The sequence below is a fragment of the Nymphaea colorata genome, chromosome 2, assembly GCF_008831285.2.
Source record: "Nymphaea colorata isolate Beijing-Zhang1983 chromosome 2, ASM883128v2, whole genome shotgun sequence".
NCBI classification, from domain to species: domain Eukaryota; kingdom Viridiplantae; phylum Streptophyta; class Magnoliopsida; order Nymphaeales; family Nymphaeaceae; genus Nymphaea; species Nymphaea colorata.
Window position 1 is genome coordinate 30019578 of NC_045139.1, and position 22869 is coordinate 30042446.

Here is a 22869-nt window from a genome sequence, read left to right on the forward strand (position 1 = left end):
CATGGCCTCTATTACTATAACATATATTTTGCGTTCCAGGTTTACTTTTCTGAAAAACTGACTGACAGTATGAGCTCAAATTCATTTACAAGCAAGTGATGGATGTCTTGGATCCACATTTGAACCCACCGTTTAGATTTTGAACTCTTTGGATTCAATCTGAGTTTTGATGCCTATTTTCGGACTTGGATCCCTTTCTCAAATCAATTTTGAGTAAGTCGTTCCTCTAATGTTATTCATATGCATGCTTAGGTATTTTTCCTGCAGCTTTTTGTTGATTAATAAACTTGCAGCGGGTTTAAGATCCAAGCTGCTGAAAGTCTATGTTTGTTTAAACAATGGATGTCACTTAACGCATCAACGGCTGCTTTTATTTTCATTCTAAAACTCATTACTAGATGTTTTCATTTTTTTTTAAAAAATTTCTGAACTTAGTTCTGATCTTAAGATTCATTTAGAATTGGATTTTTTCTCATGTTATCTATATGCTGTTTTTGGTAGTTTTTAGTGATATTTGATTAATGATGTCGTTTTGGGTTATTTGTCCGTTTTCTTTATTAGTCTTTCTCTCGTTTGATGAAAGTTTATTTTTTTTTTGCATTTGTTTTGGCAAAATGTATGATTTAAGTAAATAAGAAGAATATATGTGAAACTTCAATATCTGAATATTCTCTTTCATTTTCCAAAGATGTCTCATTTTTATCCAGCTTTTCGACAAAATATAGATAGATGTTATAATGCATGAAAATTGATATGTTTTAGAGCCCTTGTTCCAAAAAGTTGCAATCTGCTATATGACCCCTAACTTTAATCACCAAAGACGACATTTTCAAAAATATTACTCACTCATATAGAAAATTTTAAAGCAAAAAATATTTTGAAAATTTTAACTAAATACTCTTAATATTATATAATTTTTTATTAAAATGTGATATATTAAAATTTAAAAAAAAATGTCTTACAAAATAATTAACTTTTCCTGTATTTTGAGAAATCGAAAGCAGGTTTGTTACCATACAAAATACGGCAAAGATAAAAGCTTTATGTCAATTCTTACTTTCTCAAATTCGGGAACTTATTTGAAACTCGGATCTGATATACAAATTCGATCAACGGAACCCAGTTCCAGATCCTGATATTATTTAGGCCCTATCAAATCCGACCCGGATACTGATTGAGCACCTTTTTAATCGTTCGGATGCTCAAGTTAGTTTTCGATTGGACTGGATCCAGAAAAAGTCAATCCGACCCGCCTTAGCCCCCTGAATCCGTGGAACCTCCCCTTCATCTTCCTCTCCTGCCGTCTCCTCCGCTGCAGTGGACGCGGCTCCTCTGCAACCGAAGAGAGAGCTAGAGAGATTAGGGTTACCAGGACCGGAAATGGAGAACCAGACGTCGTCGGCGATTGCGGGGCCGGGATCGGCGAGATCGGAGGACGATGCAGCGTCGGCATCCGCTTCTGCATCGAACCCCAACCCGATGCAGGCATGGTGGGAGGGGATAGCCCGCGCCCGCTCGAGGATCCACGCCCTCTCTGCCATTGTTGGATCCTCTCCTTCCCTCGACTCCCTCGCCGACTCAGACCGCCCTGCCAAGGCCCTTCTAGACAGCCCCGACGTCTCCTCCGCCGTCTCCTCCGCCTTGTCCGCTCCGCTCTCCGGCGCCGGAGACAACCCCCTCTGCCAGTGGCTCTACGAGACCTTCCAGACGTCCGATTCCGACCTCCACCTCGTCGTTCTCCGCTACATCCCCCTTCTCGCCGGAACCTACCTCTCCCGCGTCGTCTCCGCCTCCCGGGAAGAGCCTCTCGCGGGATTCGAGGCCGTGCTGCTTTCTCTCTACGCCGCAGAGACGAAGGCCCGAGCCGGGAAGCCTCTCTTGGTCAACGTTCCTGACCTATCCTACCCGAGTCTCTACCACGCCCCACGCAACCCTCCTCCTACAGCAAATCCCAAGCTCGGCGTTACCCCTCCGACGCCTCCCCCGGTCGTTGGTGTACTGTCACCTCCCCTGGAACCGCAGAACGCCGTGAAATCGACGAAGAGGGCCGGCATTGTCGCGGTGGCCCTCGATTGGTACTACCGGAAGATCTCCCTCATGCCCGCTGCGTCGAAGGTGGAATTCTGCGAGTACCTCATCGGGTGGGCCGGCCAGAGCTGCCCATGTGTGCATGATTTGGATCGGGACGATGCTACCAGCTTGAGGCTGACCACGTTCTCCGAGGAGGAGCAAGTTGATTCGGAATGTTCGGAGCCGGCCGTGGAGGAAGAATTGGGGAAGATGAGTATCAAAGATGGACCTTCCTGCAATGGTTCGATTGTGGAAAATAAGCTTTCCGTTGTAATTGCGGGTGCTGTAATTTCAGTCTCCAACGTAAGGGGAGCGAGGATTCCTCTTCCATGGGAACTTGTGCAGCCGATCTTAAGGATCTTAGGCCACTGTCTTTTGGCTCCATTGAATCCACAGGAAGTGAGGGATGCTGCATCAATCGCCATCCGGTGTCTGTATGCCCGAGCTACACACGATCTGTTCCCGCAAGTCATCATTCCCACCCGGAGCTTGATTCAACTTGATAGGAGCACCAGATTGGCTGCCATGGCCGTTGCAAGTTCGAATTCTAACGTTAACACGCCTACAAAACCGAAAAAGCCAGAGATCCTTTTGGTTTCTAAATGACGATCATATAACTTCTTTAGGCATCCCCAAGCTGGTGAATGAAGCCATGGAAGTTTGATACTGAGCGAATTTGAGATTTAGCGTATGTATACTTGCGAAAATTGGCATTAGCATATTTCAATCTTGTGAATGCACTCAGTTTGTGGTTCTAACTCCTGCGAATTGTTTTGCACTGCAGTTGAGTTCTAATGTATAGTCTTGGTTTCCTATATTTATCGACTTCTGTTTGGTTGCTGCGGTACCTGTCTCTCCGGGGGTGATTGTAGTGGTCGGCAGAAGCTTGTGATTTTTCTAGAACAGTTGCCGTTGAGTCCCATTATGATTCGGTTTAGTATTTTTTGTTAGATATTTTCTTCGTTTATGTTGCTTCAATGGGAGGAATGATTCTAGGACTGATTGATCATGATTTGTTTCTATTTGTTGTTTATGTACATGCCTTGCTTCGATCCTCATTCATCCTTTCTCCTTTGGAGATTTTTGTCGATTACCCATAAGGACTGCTGGAATTTTCTTCCTGCAATGAGACATGATACATTCATGTTCTTGAATTTTTTCTGGAAGTGGTTTTCTGTAACATAGTCCCGCCCTTTTCTACTATTATCTGAAACCGTTTCCTTCAAATTTTGAATTCATTCACTTGAGGGATCAGGTTCCTTGGGAGATTAGAAAAAATCTTGTTTAGGGAGTCTGCTGGTAAACAAGCTAGTACGGATATTGGAAATTGGAATTAGAACGGCAACCAGGTGATATCACACCTACAAACAAAAACTGCTCAATTCCCAATAAGTCCTAAGTCAATGTCCTATGCTCGGTATTTTATCAATTTAATTATGGACATTGCCTGAAATTCCTTCCTTTTCAATCTTCTACATTTTGCTGACGTGGTTTCTGGGATTATAATACGTTGAGAGTAAAAAACTAGGGCTAAGTGTGCTTTGGAGTTAAATAGTTTGTGAAAATTTGCTTCTGATTATCAGGGTGGCTAGGATAGATTTCATGCTCAGAGACTAGAACAATTTCTTCATGTTAGGAACTATGATAATTTTATATGATCAATGGATATGGCAAGGGACCCCTGCAGTTTGTTTCCCTCCAACAGGTCATTTTATATCTTGAGTTAGAGAAGGGTTGAGTGGATCTCCATCACATTTGTCATTAGAGCATCTTTTTGTTCTAATAAGGCAAGAGCAGGTTGTTTCATGAATTGCCTTATCATATATGAATCTTTCTTCAAAGAGCATTTTGTGCACATGAGACAAGTCAAGGTATTGCCTCATTTAGATTAATGTTTGTGCCTTCATATCTATCCTTAGAACGAACCATGGCTACAAGTTGTAGTAAAATCACAAAACTTTTGGATCCACTTTGTAACTATCCTGAAGGTTTTCAAAAGACAAGAATGAGAACGGGTTAAGGCTGAGCCCTTTATTTCCATTTAAGAACCAAATATTCTTGGTTTCCTTTTTCTTCTTTTCTGTTCTCGTCTCTATTTGGTTGCTGGGCCTACTTAAAAGCTCTAATGGGGAGAGTATATTGTCTGGGAAGTGACTTGTCTGATATCCTATATGAGTGATTAGAGGCTGTCACCAAGATTAAGAGTCATCATGGAATCTTTGCTTCCATATCTTCTTATGTGGCTTTTGGCTGGTACCAGAGCTTGGAAACCATGGTTTGAATTCTCCTAATTACTGCAGTTTTTTTTTTCTTTTTCAATCTCTTCCACCACACTTGATGACGGGCATGAGCTCCTTTAGTTTGAAATGCAGAAGCAAGTATCATCTTCTAGAAGGAAAGCCTCTCACTGGAGTCGATTCAAACCATGTCTAAGTGCTTGTTGATGAAACCTTTTTCTTGAAATTATGCTCTAGACGATAGTGTAGTTGCAGACACGACTTCTATGTTCAGGATGACAATTCAGTTACACAAAACACAGATTTCTGTAACTTGTAAGCTTGAACGGCATGCCAGATCATTCACACATGGAACTTTCCTGGTGGTGAACGATGTGAGGCTTTTCAAATTCACTGGACCATATATGTGCCTTAGTATTATGTATAATGCAATTTGACAGAATGCAAATTATGCGAAACCGCATATTTATGTTTTGTGTTGTCACTTCATGCCAACTATAACAAATGTGAAAAAAGTATATCGATCAACATTCATACGGAGTCTATGGAGCTTATGCACACTACCAACTGAGTTTGAGGAACTCGTCTATGAAATTGGACTTCCAAACATGGTATCCAGAAATGCAGAAGATATGAATATTTTTGGCTGGAAGCATATGAAGAAATTGATTTTCATCGAAAAGAAAAACGTGCTGTTTTAGTTGGTGACATCTTGTTTTCCCTTTTAGTTTAAAGTGCAAGATCAATGTTTCTGTTGCATCTGCTCATTTTTCCTACCTTTATTTGGTTTGTTCATATCCGTAGAGCATTTCAAGCAAGCTTCTGAAAATTTATGGTCGTTTAACTTGCTGGCTCTTCAAAAGAAATTATTTATGCAGCATTATAAGTCGCTCACTGCAATCTATTGCAGTTTTACCATGCTGTTATCTCTTAGAGGATGGCAGTGACCCGTGTTCACTCTGATTTGGTTGACTGAACTGCTTTTATTTATCACTAGAAGCTGAATACTGGGAGCGTCCAAGTAAATTCATTTTGAGAAGATAACTTGACTGGATAAAAGCTTGGTCTATTCTGAGTTGTTTTCTAACTTTGGGAGACGGTAGGGCTGTAGTAAGGTCTGGATCGAGGTTGATATCCTATGCCCAAGCTAATATGCACTATGCCTTTGTTTCTGCTCATGTTTCAGTTGCAGCAGCAATAATGTTAGTAAAATTTATGAATCATGAAGACACCTCCATGGCAATATAGAAACCTAATCAGGTGACTGGTTGATTGTGCACATAGAACACTTTTAAGGGATATGACAGAACATAACTTATCTGTCTGCCACCTTCTTTCTCTCGCTTTTCTTAAGCTGGTAGTTTGGGATGCAGCTGCACAAGATCTAAGCAATCCTTGCTTCTCAAATGATATGAGACAATGCTTCTGATGGAATATCAATTCACTGCCTGGAAGGTATCAAATGGTCCTTGGATTTTCATTTGCTAACCTGCGATTAGCCTACAGGTGGAATCCTATTCATGGTTGGATTTTTGTGGGATTTAAGTCTGATTTTTCTAGTTTGTCTCCCAAGTGGACACTAGGGAGTTAATTCCATTATAGTGCATGAAGAATAAAACAAGAACGAGGCTCCAACGAATGGCTTTTGCAGTGAACAAAGTTTGTGGATCGCAACCTTAGTGTTCAAGGCCGCACTATGATCTTTTGCTTTTAGAATTTCTTAGTCCTTCTCTTGCGTCTCTTCTGTAGACTATACCTTTTAGACGCCTTGCAAAACCTTTTTGGTTAATTCATGCTATCGATATCCCACTTCACTGCTTTCATATGAATTTTCTTGCCGTCGAATTTATAGGATTCCTAAACTTTGTGTGATTCTGAAGCATTTAGTCCCCAACTGAACAGCCACATGGGTGAAGACAAAACCACTTAGTTGGCTTAAACATAAAACACTTGCAATTCTGAACTCGAATCAGATGCTCCCCAACTCATTAATGTGATAAATTTTTTTCTCGTGTGGAGTCGGTGGACACAGTTAGTGTATACAGTTAATCTAAGCAGCGATGGGTGTGCCCTAATGTGCAGACACACACTTTTATATGGTTATAAAAAAAGGAACCTGGCAGACTACCTTTCTACTACTTTCTGAATAAATAAAAGGCTTACATCACGTTGGCCACAAATAAAAATGGAATAACAACCACAGGAGGATAAACAGGAATGTTCATTTAAAAAGCAAAAATTCCGTCGTTTTTAGGACAAGATCTAGGAGGTAACCAGGCAGATAAGGGGGGCCCCACGTGGAATCTCCGTGAATTTACCAAAATAACCTTTCGTTGCCCCATGAATGAAAATAACGTTGGAAACGTTAACCTCTCGATATAGGCTTGCCTCGTCCTTGTAGATGGGTCCGGGGTAGATTTTCTCGGGCGGCGAATTTAAAGGGCATTTTTGGCATAAAGTAACAGGGAGCGGCACCACTGCTCTCGGTTTCTGTCGTCTTGGGCCTGCGGGGGCTTTTGCCTTTGGTGCTTCTCCCTCCCCCGCGGAGAAGATGACGGGGACTTGTTTGGGAACGATGAAGTTCGCGGACTTGGGCGCGAATTTCGCACCCCAGCGGACGATCTCCGATCCTTCGTGGGCCTTCCGTCCGACTAGGAACTGGAGCAGGGCCGCTCCGATCAAACCGGCGCCCCACTCTCCGGTATCGGTTCTAGGCCGTAGACTCGGCCCCAGGCCTCCGCTTTCTTCCTCTTCCCCCGATTTCGGACTCGTTTCTTCTACGGGTATGTTCTCGCTCCCTCTCTGTCTCTAGCTCCATCTATTTTTGCTTTCCATTTGTTTTCACTGGATTGGAGGTCTAGGATTTCCCACGATATGGATTTAATGAGTCGAAAACGTTTTTGTCTATTTTAACTATTAATCTGCATTTATTTTTCTCCTAAATTTTGTCTATATTTTTGTCAAAGATTTCAATATGTCTGGACTATTTTAAGGTAGGCAAATTTCCTCAAATCTCTTGAATGCTCGATTTTTCCTTGTCTTTTGGCCTAATATAATCGATTCGTACGGAGTCATATCCTTGTGCTAGTTGAACTCCTCGGCAACCGACTTTATCTTACATTTGTTGCCATTTGTGTTGACCTTTGAGTCATCATGTTAGCTAATGTTGACTTTTCAATATCAAATTTGATCTTGAACATTCGCTTCTAACAATTTGGATCTCTTTAGCTCTCTTTACTATTTATTCGTGTTTCTTTTCTGGGTTTCCTTTTTTGGGTCAATGATTATAACTTTTTGACCTTGTTTTAAGCATATGAATCGTTACTTTCTCAGTTCATCTACAGCCTCTGCATCTCTTCATTGTCCAGTGTATGGCTGGTTTATGGGAATGGAGCTCCTTGCACACAGCACCGCTTGTTTTCGCCTTTGCTCTTTGAGATTGGTTTGGCTAATTCTCCTCCTCTCTTTTCCTGTACGGGCTTCGCTAATTTCTGCAGAGTTTCCCGATGGCAGCGTTGTGTTCCGCTTTGATGTTCTTGATGGCAACGCAACTGATGCGCAGCAGTTGGACACTTTACCAACTTTTTTCGAAAATTCAGGTCTTCCGACCGAAGATTCTCCGGGGTCAAGATCTGGTGAGATGGAAAATAGTCTACAGTTCTCTGATCATGGAGACCGAATGGAACTCGATGACGAGACTTGCCACTTTGATGTTCAAGAGGAAAATGAGCAAATTAAACCTGAAAATGATTTAGCAGATTCACACGGACGTGTTAGTGAGAGACAAAGTGTAGATGAATATCGTGCATGCATTTCTGATGCAGAGAAGGTGACAACGAATGCACCGCTGGAAGATGCAGAAGGTAGAAGCGTTGCGGATGAAGATGTCGGGAAGGTTTGTCAAGAAGACTTTGGATCCAATGGTGATGTACGGGGAGTATCAAGCACTTTTGTTATTGAAGAAGAGGTAGAGGGTGCTCAACTATCGAGTGGAATTGCAGACATTTCATCTACTAACCGTATAGGCACTACCGGTAGAGAGTTGGATCAGATTTCTCATGAAGTTCCTGCTTCAAAAGGTGACCTACAAGGAGGATCAAGTAATTTTGTCAATGAGAAAGAGGTTGAAGATGTTAAATATTTGAATGCAAGTGAAGATTTTTCATCTGCTAGAGAAAATATGCTCACTATAATTGAAGAGGTAGAGGTGGGCCATCAGGGAACGGAGCTAGAGCAGGCTTCTGTTGAAGTGTCTGTACCAAAGGGTGATCTACAAGGGTCACCAAGCATTTTGATGATTAAGGAGGTTGCTGAAGATGTTGAGCCATTGGACCGAAGTAGAGATATTTCCACCACTGTAAAGAGTGCTGGTCTCATGGATGGAGAAGTGGAGCAGGTAGAAGAGGAAATTGATGTACCAAGAGCTGATCCTGAGGGAATAAGAAGTACTTACATACTGAAGAAAAAGATGGAAGGAGTTGGACCATTGAATGGAGACAACAAATTTTCAACTACTCAAAGCATGGATGTTCTTAATGGAGAGTCGCAGCAGTCAGAGGAAGATTCTGTATCTGAGGGTAACCTGGCACACTTGACAAGTACTTCACTGGCAGTGGAAAAGGGTGAAGGCAATGAATTACTGAATAGTGCGGAAGGTGCTTCATCTACTACAATGAACAAGAGTTTAGGTGGAGACATAGAATATGTATCTCAGCAGAACTTCAATAATTTATTTGAAAATATAGAGCTGGTAAGCCTTGAAAAGCCACTTTTTGTTGATTTGTCTTTTGAAGTCTTCATTTCAGTATTTCACATAAGTCAAAGGTTATGAAAAACACATGTTTTTCTAAGTTTTGCCCAAGGAACTGCTCGTTTCCTAGATTTCCAAAAGATGATCCTTTAGGTTATTGTGAAAGTGAAACTGTTACCAGTGACTTGCTGTAATTGAAAATTCCTTTTCGTAAAAGCATGGAGATGCTGCAGTAAAGAGGAATTTGACCCCTGATATTTTCTTGTTGGTAGGAACTCATGTTTTTCCAGGTTTGCCCAATAAACCATTTATTTCCAAAATTCTCCAACAGAAGAACCTTGAAGTTAATGCAGAACTGCTATTGCTGAGCCTGCTCTAGTTGAAAGTTCCTTTTCGTAAAATCATGGAGATGCTGCAGCGAAGAGGAATTAGGCCCCAAATGTCTTTTTGTTTGTCAGTAATGTCAACGAGTCAAACTTAGGTAATAATGAGTATTCATCAGAATTACAAATTCGATAGAGTGCCGGGTGGAAGGAAGCTCAAATTGAATCTTCCTGAATTTTTAAAGAAGGCCGAGAGTCCAATCCAAGATCCACTTAAATCCATATTCCAGGTGGGTCCCTTTCTGATTAAGTTATAGTCTAATAAGTGGGCAAAAGATTAATGTTGGAGTCCATATACTATTGGAATAACATATCCTCTGTTCAAATCCCATCATGTCCACTTATTAAATCCATATGCAATGACCTATTCAGATCATCCCAGAATCTGAATCCATCTCTGCATATGACCATGTAAATTGAGTCCTAGCTGATTCTTACTCAGATTCGGCCTTTTCTTACCAAAGTCAGCTTAACATGTTTGAGTCTGCTCCCTTCACGTCCTCTGTGTATTGAGAAGGACCAGCACCATAGATCTATGTATCAACTCCTAAAAAGTAACATGTAAAGGCGTTCACTAAATACATGTTCAACAATATAAACAGACAATTCACTAAACATAAGCCGACAATTTGAACCAAAATAGTAGGACGGAACTGTCTCCAATGTAACTTAGTATTTATGAAGATAAAATTTGTGTCATGTTAGTGTAACAGTGTTGCTATACTACTATCTCTCTTCCTAGTAAATGTGCATTGTCATGATCTGGACACTGTGATTGAAGTTTATGAGATTCGCATAGTATATTCTGATTACGCATAATAGTTTATTCCATGTGTTCTAGAAAATGAAATTGATTCTTGATTGACTCATCTGAATGGGAGAATTGCTTTTAATACTTTATGCCTAGTTCTGGAAAATGGAGTTAATTCTTTGTCCTATCATCAATATGAGAATGGTTTTATGTTTTTCTAGTCTAATTTGCAGGCGAGCTTTTTTTTTTTCCCATTGAGAGAAGAACTATCTTGTGGTTTTGTAGTCAAATTTTGGAACTAAGATGGCTTTTTTGATAGGAAGAAGAATGTGTTACAAATGAATCACCTGAAGTTGAACATCCAGAAGGAGGTGAAAAATATGGTGGAAGTTCAAAGCTTCAGGACTCGGGAGTTCCCAACATTATGGATGTGCAGGCTACTCTAGATATTAATCAGTATGGTCACTGATCCTTGTCTATCTTTAGCATTATGTCTGGCGTGATATGCATATATTAATTATTCAATTGAAGATATGCATGCGCATGTGCTTTTCCAATAATAATTTACATATCCTTTTATAATGTCAGGCGGATCTTTGACAATGACTTTTAGTGATTGCCATATTATATGTTGTGCTTGTTTAATGATTTGTTCTTTACTGAGTAAAGTATGAACAGAGTACAGCTGGTAAAATTTAGTGAGGCTTTGTGATGGATCCTATCTCAAGCTATCTTGAATTAAATAATTTGCTTATTGGAAACAGATATTAGTAGGTTTAGTTCCAATAGTAACTTTTTTGTTTCTTATAACTTTTACTTTTTCATTTCGTAGTGAAAGACAATTTCCAGGACCAAGTTTGAACCTCTCTTCCGGTGTGGCCATGCTTCCTCATCCCTCCAAGGTACATTATGCACTAGAGTCTTGATATACCCATGAAATGTAAAGAAATATCTCTAGGAAACTAATCTTAGTTGTTGGAGTGTTGATGCTGACAATGATGCCATGTAACTTGTTCTAGATCTTAAAGCACTTACCTTCATGCTACATGTATAAAATGATTAATGGCCTAGGGTGCTTAAACTTTCAAGAATAATTTTCATCTTGTACATCAACTTTATCCTGTATTCTTCTATTTCATACTTCACATACTAGTGATGGAGCCAGAAAAAAGGTTGAAACATGAAAATGAAAAGATCAGCTCCATTGGTCTATTCCAACTTTGCACTTTCATTTTATTGACATAAATGAGAACTTCAAAGATAAAAGTTCACATACTAATGATGGAGCCAGAAAAAGGTTGAAACATGAAAATAAAAAGATCAGCTCCATTGGTCTACCCCAAGTTTGCAGTTTGCATTTTCATTTTATTGACATAAATGAGAACTTCAAAGATAAAGGTTTTATATTCCCATGTTTATGTTAGATAATTTATAGGAAAAAGTTGATGAAATTACATGACGCAAAGTCTGTCCACTTGGCCTGTGGTATTTACAGACTAAATTTCATGAACCTGATCTGGTATTCTTCCATTCCATACTTCACATGCCAGTGGTGGAGACAGAAAAAACTTTAGTTTTTTGGGTTGGGGGGATTCACATTTTTCACAAATCTTAGGAGCGGCCAGTTCATATTTTCTACAACATTGAGGGTGCCCATTTGGCTCCACCCTGGTCACATGTTCAAGATGCTATATTTTGATATGAGAACCATGTATTTCCTTAAATAAAATGCTTTTTTCAAGGTTGAAACATGAACATGAAAAAATTAGCTCCACCAGTTTACCCCAACTTTGCACTTGATTTTGTTGACATTTAAGAAAATATTGAAGGTAATGCTTTTCTCTTGTGACCATATATGTTACATAATATATAGAAACAAATTGATGAAATTATATGACGCAAGGTCTGTCTACTTTGTTTAATTTTGTCAAGTGGGCTGTTTGAATTATTACTTTTTAACATGGAATTGTTGTCTGATGGCAAAGTTGTGGTTAATCATGTAGTCAGGCTTTGACAGGTGGAGAGGATGCCTTCTTTTTGTCAAACAATAACTGGCTGGGAGTGGCTGATGGAGTTGGACAATGGTCGCTTGAAGGTATATCCATGTACTTTTGCTGTTTATTTTTTTTATTTCATAATATGCTTCTTTTTCTTTAATCGGATATTTATGTTTGAGAAAAGTCTTTTGTTTGAATTTGGTTAAATTACTTTAAGCCAATGATTGGATGTTATCGACAGCCTTCCTTGTACTAGTGGATGTTTGATCTTTGCATTATTAAAATCGGTTTTCCAATTCACCCTGATTTTCCGACTATTGTACCTTTAACTTTCAACAGAAATATTTTCTTCTTTAGGGAAACAAATCATATACATATGTATAGATTTTCTTATAATCCTTTAGAAAAAAAATATGATGTTATAAACTGTGATAAGTTTTGGAAAATATTTGTTATTTTGATGAGGAATTTTATTTGATTATTCCTTACTTGAGCTCACTTCAGTTATTTATGGGCGTTTTTAAGCTCCTCATGTTAATTTATTAGTATGCAGTGTTAAATTATTTGATTTTTCTAATATCTGTGTTCGACTTCTTAGGTGTTGTTCATTTGTTGTATGCAAGTCTTAATGCAGGATTAGTTAATTTATTAGCATCCAGTGTTGAATTAGTGAAAATTTTGATCTGTGTTAGACTTCCTTAAATGTTGTTCATTTGATATATGCAGGAATTAATGCCGGGCTATATGCTAGGGAGCTCATGGACAATTGTTTTAAGTTCGCCTCTGATCATGGAGGAACTCTAATCAAACCAGAGCAGCTAGTTCTACATGCTGCTGCAGAAACAAATTCTGCTGGCTCATCTACAGTTTTAGTTGCTAAATTTGATGGTCAGGTATATTTGAGGGCTATTAGTATTCAGTGATATTCTTCACCTTCATTCTGTCAAATGAGATTTTTTTTTTCATACATTATTTCTTGATAATCGGAATTAGAGAAAAGAAAAATAAAAGCACTGCAAAACAATCACTGAGGATGGATTCTATCTAGAGTAACCAGAAACACCATATAAGCTTGGCAAGTACACTTCCCACAAGGCATAATTCAGAAGCAAGAAGCTAGGCAGTTATCATTTTGGAAAGACCTATGGAAGTGTGATGTTTGATGAGCTTGCGTGCCCTTCCAAAGGAATTACCACTAATCATAGACAAGAAGACACTGAGAGAGAAATGACCTGTTTTTCAAGGATTATGCTTCCTGAAAAAGAAACTAAGCTTCCTCTTCAATTTTTTCATGTTTCATTTCTCTTTTTGCTTCTAATTTGCTTCATTTTCTGTTTTTGGCTCACATCTGGTTTGACTTCTAGTTTGTTCCCTCCTTTTTGCTTCCTAAATTTCTGGTGGCTTTGTTTCCTGCTAATGTTTCTAGATTGCTTCTCGTGTGCTTCCATAGTTAGCTCTGTTTTTTATCTGATAAGCATGGCACAGAGATCTAGAGTACTTTTTTCTCCACGCCACCTGAGGCCAATGTGATCTGCTTATATATATATATATATATATATATATATATATATATATGATATGATATTATCTGTGGCCAATCATGATGTGATAACATCAATATAAATGCTGTTGCAGATGGTGAAACATTTGGAAAATCTACTCCTGAGGCATGTGTGACTATGAACACATTATCTGTAGTCAGCGTTACTGGAGAATAGTCTACTACTACATTTGGTGCTTGTTATCACATAATCCTGCTAACCCTGTCTTATACATAAATACATGTTTCAAATTGCTTTCACGTATGTGCAAGTATTTGAGGGTATATGAAGGTTAATTCAATGGTTACTTGATTTTTAACTTTTCATATACCTTAATACTCAATGATGGAAATAATACGATATATGCAGGTTCTACATATTGCAAACCTTGGAGATTCTGGGTTTGTCATTATCAGAAATGGTTCTGTTTTTAAAAAGTCGACACCGATGGTATATGGGTTTAATTTTCCAGTGCAGATTCAGAGAGGAGACAACCCCTCAGGGATTGTAGAGGTAATTCTTTAGAAGCTATCTATTCCAGAGGCGCGTGTATTAGAATTTGTAGCTATAGTTAGCAGACTCCTAGTGGGCAGAAAATTTCAGCTCAATAGCAGATGAAAGTTGGGTATCTGTTTTCTTGCAGGAATATGAGATTGTTTTGGACCAAGGAGATGTAATTGTTATGGCAACAGATGGATTGTTTGATAATCTATACGACGAGGAAATAGCAACCATTGTGTCAAATTCCCTGAGAGCCAACTTGGGAGCGAAGGTTAGTTATTGAACTTTCTTGCATAATAGATGCAGTTACTAATTCATGATCGGGCATGTCCACAGCTTAATACCTCGGAAGGAGAATGAGGACCGAGAAATAAATAACATGCATTTTCTATACTCTTGATAGTCTTTCACTGCACTACCATTCTTACCATTCATCATGTGTCTCAGCTGTTCATAAAGAATGTGGTAGGTAACGGGGATCTGAATTGCTGTGTGCATTTACATTTGATCTCCATTATAAATGACCTGGAAGTGTTTTCTCTCTTCTGCTTCAACTGCGATCTGCATTAATCAGGCTAACTTGGAATAGTGTACTAAATATTAGGAGGTGTAGCCAACAAACATGCACTTCATGGCTATTGGCATTTTATTACACTTTTGCTTCACCTCATTTGGAGAGAATTTGCGTGGAGAAACTCCTGACTGGGTTCTCTTTTTACATCTATTATTCAATGGGAAATGTGTTTCAGAAATTTTAATATATTTGACATTTTCCCCCCTTTCTCGACAAGAAATGGCTCTGAGGCAAACCCGCTGTAGCCATGGCCACGCAGAATCAGATTCAGATATTCCAAATTTTCATCTGCCGCTGAGGATTACATAGATTGGTTCCATTATAAACAAAAATTCTATTTCTTCTCGTGTTGTGTGGGTTGCTTAATTTAGCGAAAAAGAATATATACTGCTAGCAACTTTGACTCGGGCTAATACCCTTTTGATCAGGACATAGCAGATGTATTGGCAGAAAAAGCACAGGAAATAGGGAGGTCAACAGCTGTAAGAAGCCCATTTGCTGATGCAGCCCATTCTTTTGGTTACACCACGTACACTGGTGGGAAACTCGACGATGTTACTGTTGTTGTTTCCATAGTTCACAGCTATTACAAGTAATCTCTACAGCATTTTCGTTTTCCCCTTTTTTGCTGTTCTATTATCTATTTTCATGTTTTTTTTTTTGTAAATAGTTGTAAAGGAAATTTCTTTAGTTTATTACCATCTTGAGCGGCAGTAGGCGTTTTTGCTCATCTGATTGGACCTTCCAGTAATCAATTCACTAGCCTTCTCCACATGTTTATGGAAGTTATTCAGTGCATAAGATCCTGAAAATTGATGTCGTTGTTAGCAATTACACATGGTGCAATACAATTATCTTGTACTTGTTGCATCAAAAGTTTTTTAAGGTTGAGTATCTGAGTCTGCAACATAGAGAAGCACTGGGATTCGTATATTGGCGCCTCGCTAAAACGATATTGTCTTGATGTGTTCGGATTTTTTATGTAATTTTTTTAAAAACTTTTAGTTATAAAATAAATAAACCAATATGGCTAGGTATCGTGGGAAAGCTGAGAATTCTGAAAAGGATACGTTATGCGATATTGAACGGATTACCTGTCATCGAGTTCAAAACCAAGTTTAGGAGCAACTTTATAATCCCGGCAGATCAGGGCACGCAGAACTTTCTCCAGAACCAAACCGGGTCTTCCAATCAGTTCTAACAATAATTGCAAATTCTATGGGAAATATGCAGTTGAATCGGGCCTAGCCAAACTGCTTAGTTCGTTTACCAACACTATTTAATCTGTACTCGTAAACTACGAAAAAAATCTGGGAATTGGGGCGTTGGACGTTGTTGTTGAATGTACCCCGAAAGGGAAAGGAGATACATGAATAAATAGACAGAGAAAGATAAATGAGACTTCATCTTACTTGTAGGCTTCTTTCTGCAAATATAAAGATGGCCAAATTTTCGGACGAGTGAGGTTCCAAGAGTCAAAGACTGATTGAAAATGGATTCGTCGTATATCTCAAAAGAGATCGTAGCCGGATTTTTCTCGCACAAGGATAACGAAATCACATTCCACCCTCTATCTGATTAATCAAGAAGAAGATAAATCCATCACATTAAAGACCACCAAAATCAAGGAAGAGCTTCATGGTGCCCACGAGACGATATAAATGAAAGCACCAATTATATTCATCTAATAAAGTCATAAGCACTTAAAAAATAAAAAAAGGGGCCTACCCTCATACTAAAGAAAGAGGTGGAAGAAAACTCAATGCATCCATGACCATAGTTCAACTAATCAATGTCATAAAATGTGTCCTCCCCAGAATCCACCCAAAGGCTCTATAACTATAAGAGGCCACTCTGCAAAATGAAGAAGATGCGAAGACGGTTCCTAGATGGACAGCCAGATCATCGCCATAGCAGCACAGAACATAAGAGACGAAGGAAGGAACGCATGAGCTCCTGATTGAGCAGGCGATGGAGCAGGGCTCTGTGTGAGGTTGCTGCCTGCAGTGGCTGGCGCAGATGCAGAGGGCGGAAGCGTTGGAGAAGTTGCCTTTGGAGAAGGAGCTGCCTTGGGAGAAGAGGATGACTTTGGTGGTGGAGAAGGTGCTGGGCTCCCAAAACCTGCAACAGGAATTTACAGTAAAACAATAAATAAAAAGTCTAGCATCCCAAGAAACGTTACAAAACACTCTAACCTCACTAAATTATGACTACCTTTCAGAAAGATTGCTTAGAAGAAAAATAATCTCTGTGACAGTATGCTTAAATACTATTAAAATATAAAAGTGGGGAGAAAAGAATAGAGTTTGTAACCCAAGGTGCATAGAGAATTTACGCAAACCAAGCATTCCCCGGTCTCATTCTCCTTTATTCAGCGCTTTTGACTGACCAATTTTCATGAGTCCTGATTCCCGCATTATAAAAAAAAATTGCAGCACATATTCACTTAGTAAAGTAATAAGTCATCCAAAATATAGCTAAAATATTAGATATGGCTCCATAAAAGAGCGCGGAAATCTAAAGCGGAACATGGTTCCAGCGATAATCCATTATTACACATAATCATACAAAAAAAGCACTGTAGAAATAAGTTAATTGTAAAAAGTATTACTGTATAAAAGGACGAAAACAAATAAAGAATATAGCACACTCGGGTTCTAACAATAATGCAAGATTTCACCACATAAAAGTTTGATATATGTGCGTGTGCGTTGTTCGTTTGTTACTTCTTTTCCCAAAATTATGAAAGTTTCTTTGACAAAATAATCACACACTTTTTAGATGAAAAGACTCTTTTCTCTTGAACCACTCCACTAGGAAGACCGCCACTGAGAGAGAGTTGGTTGGTGGGCTGAGCGGAAAGGGAGAGCTTTCGTTCCCAACTTCTGCATAGAGAAGAATGGTGCATTTTTTCTTGAACCAGAGAGAGAGAGAGACGAGTACCTGCACATGCTTTGAGGGCAGGAGGAGCAGTAACCTTGCAAGCAGCAGGAAGCTCAGTGGCCCTCGTCAAATTGAGGGCGATCCCTAAGCTACCACCACTCTTCAGGACCTCGCAGAGGCACTCCTCGCTCTTTTTGATCACCGTCTTTAGCCCCTGACAACACGCCTCCTCGGGCTTCGATTCCTGGCTCCCATTTTGGACAAAAGACAGGCAGGGAGACATGTCCACTAAAACCGTGTTGCAGTCCGGCGACGGCGCCGGCGCTGCTTCGTTGGCGCCCTTCGCCACCGCCACCACCAATCCAACGACCACCAACATGGCCATAGCAGCCCTGGTGCTCGCCATCGCCGGAAAACAGAAAGCGTTCGACGAAATGCCTCACTGGAAATAAACAACGAAGTGGAAAACAGAGCCTGAAGAATCAACGGTGAAGTTTAGAGAAATGGCCAAGGCTGGACTTAAATAGAAGCGAAGGTTTTAGGAGATGGAAATAGAGGACGGGATTAACGATAAGCATTCAAACCCCACCAACTTAAATTAAGGAGATCATGACACGTGTCCCATGCCTCATTATTTGCAGTTCAGATTCTCCACGTATCGAGAGGCATGGGATGATTCCGGAACCGTTAGATTTTGATCCGGGTCAATCTTAGCGGGTTCTTGGACTGAGTAGGTTGAACCAGTGGGCTAGGCTTACCTAGATGAGTTCGACCAAGTTTGGACCAAACTTAGTGCACCGATCCTAGTTAAATGCAGGTTCGACCAGCATAAGTGCATATTGACTGAGCCCTTGTGTTCAAAGCACAGGCTCATGGGCTCGACTTTGAGAGTATTGGAGTCCACGAGCTTATTTGAAACTTCGTATTTCAATTTCTCAATTGCGTTTTCTTTTTATGAAACGATCTCACAATGACAAGATAACCATCCAAAGGCTCGCCAACCTGTGAGTTGAGATTTCCTCTTATCTTAAGAAACTGAATACCATTTCTTCGCTGGCTTATTTAAAGAGGTTTTCGAAATTGAATGAGGTAAAAGGAGTTTTAAACTTGTGCCGATTATCACATATTCAGAATAACTGCTATTAATCCGGACACAGGGAAACTAATTGAGATCCTCACGTCAAGAAAATTTTATGTTGTTGCTGCGGTTGTTTTATTTCAAAAAAGAAAAAAAAAAACTTTCTACTTATGGTGTGGTGCGTTACTGAAAGGGTAAATGGAATATGAGCACAAGATATACCAGAACTTAAGACAGACAAATTCAGTTTGATTTCCGTGGGTGTTATTCATTTAGAGTGTAAATGGTGGCATATGTGACAAAAAGAGTGTACTGTAAAACCTCTCGCGTCTTGAAACAGGTAAAGGTAACTTTTCCCTCTTACATACTACGATTAATGCATGTAAACAAGGCGTCATTATAAAAGTTTTTCTTAGATCCTCCAGCAATCAATGCTGGATTCATGGAAGAACAACGGAGTGTTCTTGAAATATTCGTTCTAAAGATACTCAAATGTTCTTCTTGTCAAACACCTTGCTCTAAGTAGAACACGTATTACTGATTATATTTGTATCGAAACTACGTAGCCCTTATATGGTTTCACATTTGAATAAGTTCATCTGAAGTCTGCGCTCATATTCTAGTGCGGTAGCTTTTAAGTGATACTTACCGACAATTTTACTATAAGAAAACATGTTCACCTTTATAAAAGGGTTGAGATCACAAACTTGACATGCCTATAAAATAAAGGGAGATGCAAGAAGAACAAAGATCCTCTAATTTATTTCACTGTCTCAATTTGATATATATATATAAAACATGAAAGGGTTGCAGTGGCCACAATGATGATGCGCACTAACACCTTGTGGTGGAAGTTTGCTTTTTTGTAGGACTACTCATATTGCATGCTGGCCGCATAACTTTATGCTTCCCATTTGACGGTTCCCATATGGGCATGCGTGACATGAAGGGACCATCCATTTTTTCTAATGATTTTAAACAATATAACGTTACAATCAGCGTTTTATAATATTAATTATCTGCGGTATTTATAAGGTTAAATTAAGGGCTGCAAATTCAGATATAGTTTAAAAAAAACCTTTTCATGTATTCCTGACCTACTTTCAAGGAAAAATGATATGTTGAAAATGAGACAGATTTAGGTTTTTATATAGTAGTGTTGTGGTTGGGCACACCCAAGATGAATTGATATTTTAAAAGACCACCAACCAGAGAGAAACAAACTAGTGGATTACAGAGCAGTGCCAGAAAAAACAGCTTGAATTGGCCGATTTGAGGTTGGTTTACCAAATTGGCAGTGACCAATTTGATTCAACTTCCAATTTTTACAAACACTGATAGAACAGAGCTCTTGTCTTGATCAAGAAAAACCATGCACGCGAACGTGAGCTATCGATGAAGAAAAGAGAGAAAATGGTTGAAGTTTGTTCTCTTTCCTCCTTCACTGTCAAGTTCAGGTTGACCTGGCTCAATCAAGCACGAGATCCATTAGCTACAATAGGTTCATAATTATAACTTTCTCTGTTAAAGAGCACTCTTGACTTGGTCAGCAGAGTTTCCAATTTCAAACCAAGCCAATGATGTTGTTGTATAGGTCGTATCATGCAATTGGTAGACTCAACTAAGCCTTTTTCATCATCTGCTCGAGTAGGCTATGTAAAGAGAAAAGAGACAGAGAATGATGGTCGTGTGTAAAAGCTTTGTGCAGTTGACAGGTCTTAAATGCTGAACTAATGCAGGTATCTGTCAAGTTCAATCTGATCACCTTTTTCTTGGGATGTAATGATCAAAGAGAGGCATATGAAAAGGGGGTGGTGCAGTGGACAAAACTTTCCCCGTGAGACAAAAAATACATCGTCATATTTTGATGCCCACTAACATCCCACCTTCCACAGCAGTTGAGCCAGAGGTTGTAAGTAGGAGGGCAAAAACTTTTCCTTGAATCGATTTGGGTGTTGTAGGCATTTGTCTCACCATGCCCTTGCCGCCCTAAATTTTGGACATTTTATCATTGTCATTCAGACACACATGCTTTCATCCATGATGCACCAAGGACACCCCTATTGTGCTTATCATGGATAATAGTGTATCTAACCGTTCAAACGCGTCCTTAGAATGGGGTGGATGAATGGTTATACAAATGCCACAAGCCTGACCACTCACATCCCCGGCTCGGGCTCTTGGTCTAACGGATTTCATGGATTTCAATATGCCCCTAACAACTTCAATCACTTTTTTAAAAAGACTAAGAATCAAGACAATCTATCACTTAACCGGCCTTATTATATGTCCTTGAAAATTCCTCTCATTCATCTCAAAAACTATATATGTTATAAAAATGAACTTATTGAGCCACTCAATGTCAAATTATCTAAAACTTGCTCAATGGTCACACATAAGTATGTGACTGAGAGAGAGAGAGACTGCCAGTCTGACCAAACGCTGCCTCATGACAAGTTATCTGAGTGATTCAAACGCGCCGCAAGGATTTTACATCATGGCAACTGATATCTACCTATCATTAGCTAATAGAAAACAGCATAATTGGTAAAAGTCAATCCAAATTAGTAGAATATACAATTTAGTAGCTGCTCCCCCTTTTTTTAATCTCATTTGCATAAACTACAAACTGGGTCGCTGTTCAGCGTTTAAAATTACATCATACTTTTCTCCCGCTCCCTTTATGTATGAGGACCTCTTTTGCTTATGCTTTGTCCTGCCTTTTCATTTTTGGATTTCATTTGAGCCTCACTTTTGAGGAGTACTGGCAAGCAAGATCTTGATCAAATCATTTCATGTCATATCAAAGCTTATGCCCATTACTGGTTTTTTGAAGTTTGAAAAGTGTTTTATCCTCCTACAGAAAAGAAAAATGTCATTTCTTGAAGGTGCCAATATCTTAAATTGAATTGAATAGCATTCTAGTGGATGTAATATTTGCTCTGAGCGTCGTCAACAAGAGTAAGGTCTGCATCAAAAGAACATTAAAAAAAAGGCCCAGAAAAAGAGCCACAAAGGCAAGTCTTTTAAACAGAAACGCCGAACGTTGCTATTAGAGTATTAGTTATTGACCGTCTCGCTTCCTGATCGCGATATTTACAACATCGCTTTCAATCCTTCTTTCTTCTTCTCCATGTATCTCGGATAAGTGCGCTCACTTGAGCTGCGAGGCTTCTTCTTTCTTCTCCACAGTCACTCGAAAGCTACCTTCTCCTTTCCTCTCTCTTTTTTCTTTCTCATATTTTGCACTTGAAAACGGCACCCATCTAACCAGAGCGACTTGGTCGCATGCAGAAGCATAAAACTAGAGGCATGTCTCCTGCCTTCAAGGTTTAGGCGTTTTGATGTAGCTCACGCAAAGAGAAGCTTCTCATGAAATTTGAATCCCGTTAACAGTCGATTCTGTTCTCATAACCAGTAGTAGTTACTGTCATGAGCCGCTCGAGAAGCTTGAAAATGTCAGCTGGAAGATTAGGTTAGAAGCAGAGATCCATCCCCATGCCGACCAACCTTTTGATCAAATAATAATGAATACAATTTCCTTTTCAAAGCGCAAAAATTACTGACTTAAGCAGAAAAGAAAAACCAACCGCCATGACATGATTTTCTTCCTTTTAACACATTCAGACATCAGCCAGGAACAGGAGATCAGTGTTTAAAGGCATATTGCTCCCGAAAAGAATGGCGGGTATTAGTCCCTGTTGCAACACAAGGCTCAAGAAAACATGGGACACGTCGTCCGCAGTATTCTCGAGGACCTTTCTTTCAACATACACGACAACAAGTTCCAGTTCCTGCAAAACGATAGAAAGTGGAATACTTTGTCTGCGTCGAACAGTTACAGCTGTGCTCGGAACACTTGAAACCAAATCTCATTACGTTATCTTTTATTGGTACCCACAAATATTTTAATTGTTCATCTCACTGCAAGAATTAAGGGCCAAGATTGGCTTGCTGTAATACCAAAAAGACAAAAAAAAAAAAAACGCTGTAATACCGAAAAGAAAAGAAAAAAAAAAAACTTTGGCCGCCGAGATACAGAGATATGTTTTTCCTTCTTTCTAAGATCTGTCACGTTGAATCTTCCCTTTCCCAAAATATCAC

At 39.4% G+C, this 22869-nt stretch overlaps 3 protein-coding genes across 6 annotated transcripts; 2 read left to right on the forward strand and 1 right to left on the reverse strand.

Annotated features, from left to right (window-relative positions):
* The first annotated feature begins 1249 nt into the window (after positions 1–1249).
* Positions 1250–3020, forward strand: LOC116249277 (uncharacterized). The gene is made up of 2 exons (XM_050076449.1): positions 1250–2758; positions 2855–3020. Exon 1 carries the CDS (start codon positions 1381–1383, stop codon positions 2674–2676), a length of 1296 nt encoding a protein of 431 aa, XP_049932406.1. The 5' UTR covers positions 1250–1380; the 3' UTR covers positions 2677–2758; positions 2855–3020.
* A 3596-nt stretch (positions 3021–6616) lies between these two features.
* On the forward strand, positions 6617–15593 carry LOC116247728 (probable protein phosphatase 2C 62). Of its 4 annotated transcripts, none has more exons than XM_031620001.2 (9): positions 6617–7090; positions 7652–9057; positions 10511–10647; positions 11024–11093; positions 12199–12286; positions 12915–13081; positions 14099–14242; positions 14373–14501; positions 15233–15593. In XM_031620001.2, exons 1-9 carry the CDS (start codon positions 6859–6861, stop codon positions 15398–15400), a joined length of 2541 nt encoding a protein of 846 aa, XP_031475861.1. In that variant the 5' UTR covers positions 6617–6858; the 3' UTR covers positions 15401–15593. The 4 variants fall into 4 exon arrangements, with proteins under 4 accessions (XP_031475861.1, XP_031475862.1, XP_031475864.1 ...); XM_031620002.2 differs by having other exon boundaries at positions 6619–7090; positions 7676–9057; XM_031620004.2 differs by having other exon boundaries at positions 6625–7090; positions 7641–9057.
* An 869-nt stretch (positions 15594–16462) lies between these two features.
* Positions 16463–18192, reverse strand: LOC116247729 (non-specific lipid transfer protein GPI-anchored 11-like). Its single transcript, XM_031620005.1, has 2 exons — positions 17748–18192; positions 16463–16925 (listed from the first exon to the last, which is right to left on the reverse strand). Exons 1-2 carry the CDS (start codon positions 18091–18093, stop codon positions 16690–16692), a joined length of 582 nt encoding a protein of 193 aa, XP_031475865.1. The 5' UTR covers positions 18094–18192; the 3' UTR covers positions 16463–16689.
* Positions 18193–22869: the final 4677 nt, after the last annotated feature.

What these genes read in the sequence shown, in the direction of transcription:
- LOC116249277 (XM_050076449.1), top strand. Translation starts at nt 1,381, where the DNA reads ATGGAGAACCAGACGTCGTCGGCGATTGCGGGGCCGGGATCGGCGAGA.
- LOC116247728 (XM_031620001.2), top strand. Translation starts at nt 6,859, where the DNA reads ATGACGGGGACTTGTTTGGGAACGATGAAGTTCGCGGACTTGGGCGCG. An exon ending in TGCTTCCTCATCCCTCCAAG is followed by an intron (nt 11,094 to 12,198) that starts GTACATTATGCA and finishes TCATGTAGTCAG; the next exon opens with GCTTTGACAGGTGGAGAGGA. An exon ending in TGGACAATGGTCGCTTGAAG is followed by an intron (nt 12,287 to 12,914) that starts GTATATCCATGT and finishes TGATATATGCAG; the next exon opens with GAATTAATGCCGGGCTATAT.
- LOC116247729 (XM_031620005.1), bottom strand. Translation starts at nt 18,093, where the DNA reads ATGGCGAGCACCAGGGCTGCTATGGCCATGTTGGTGGTCGTTGGATTG. An exon ending in TGCCCTCAAAGCATGTGCAG is followed by an intron (nt 16,926 to 17,747) that starts GTACTCGTCTCT and finishes TTCCTGTTGCAG; the next exon opens with GTTTTGGGAGCCCAGCACCT.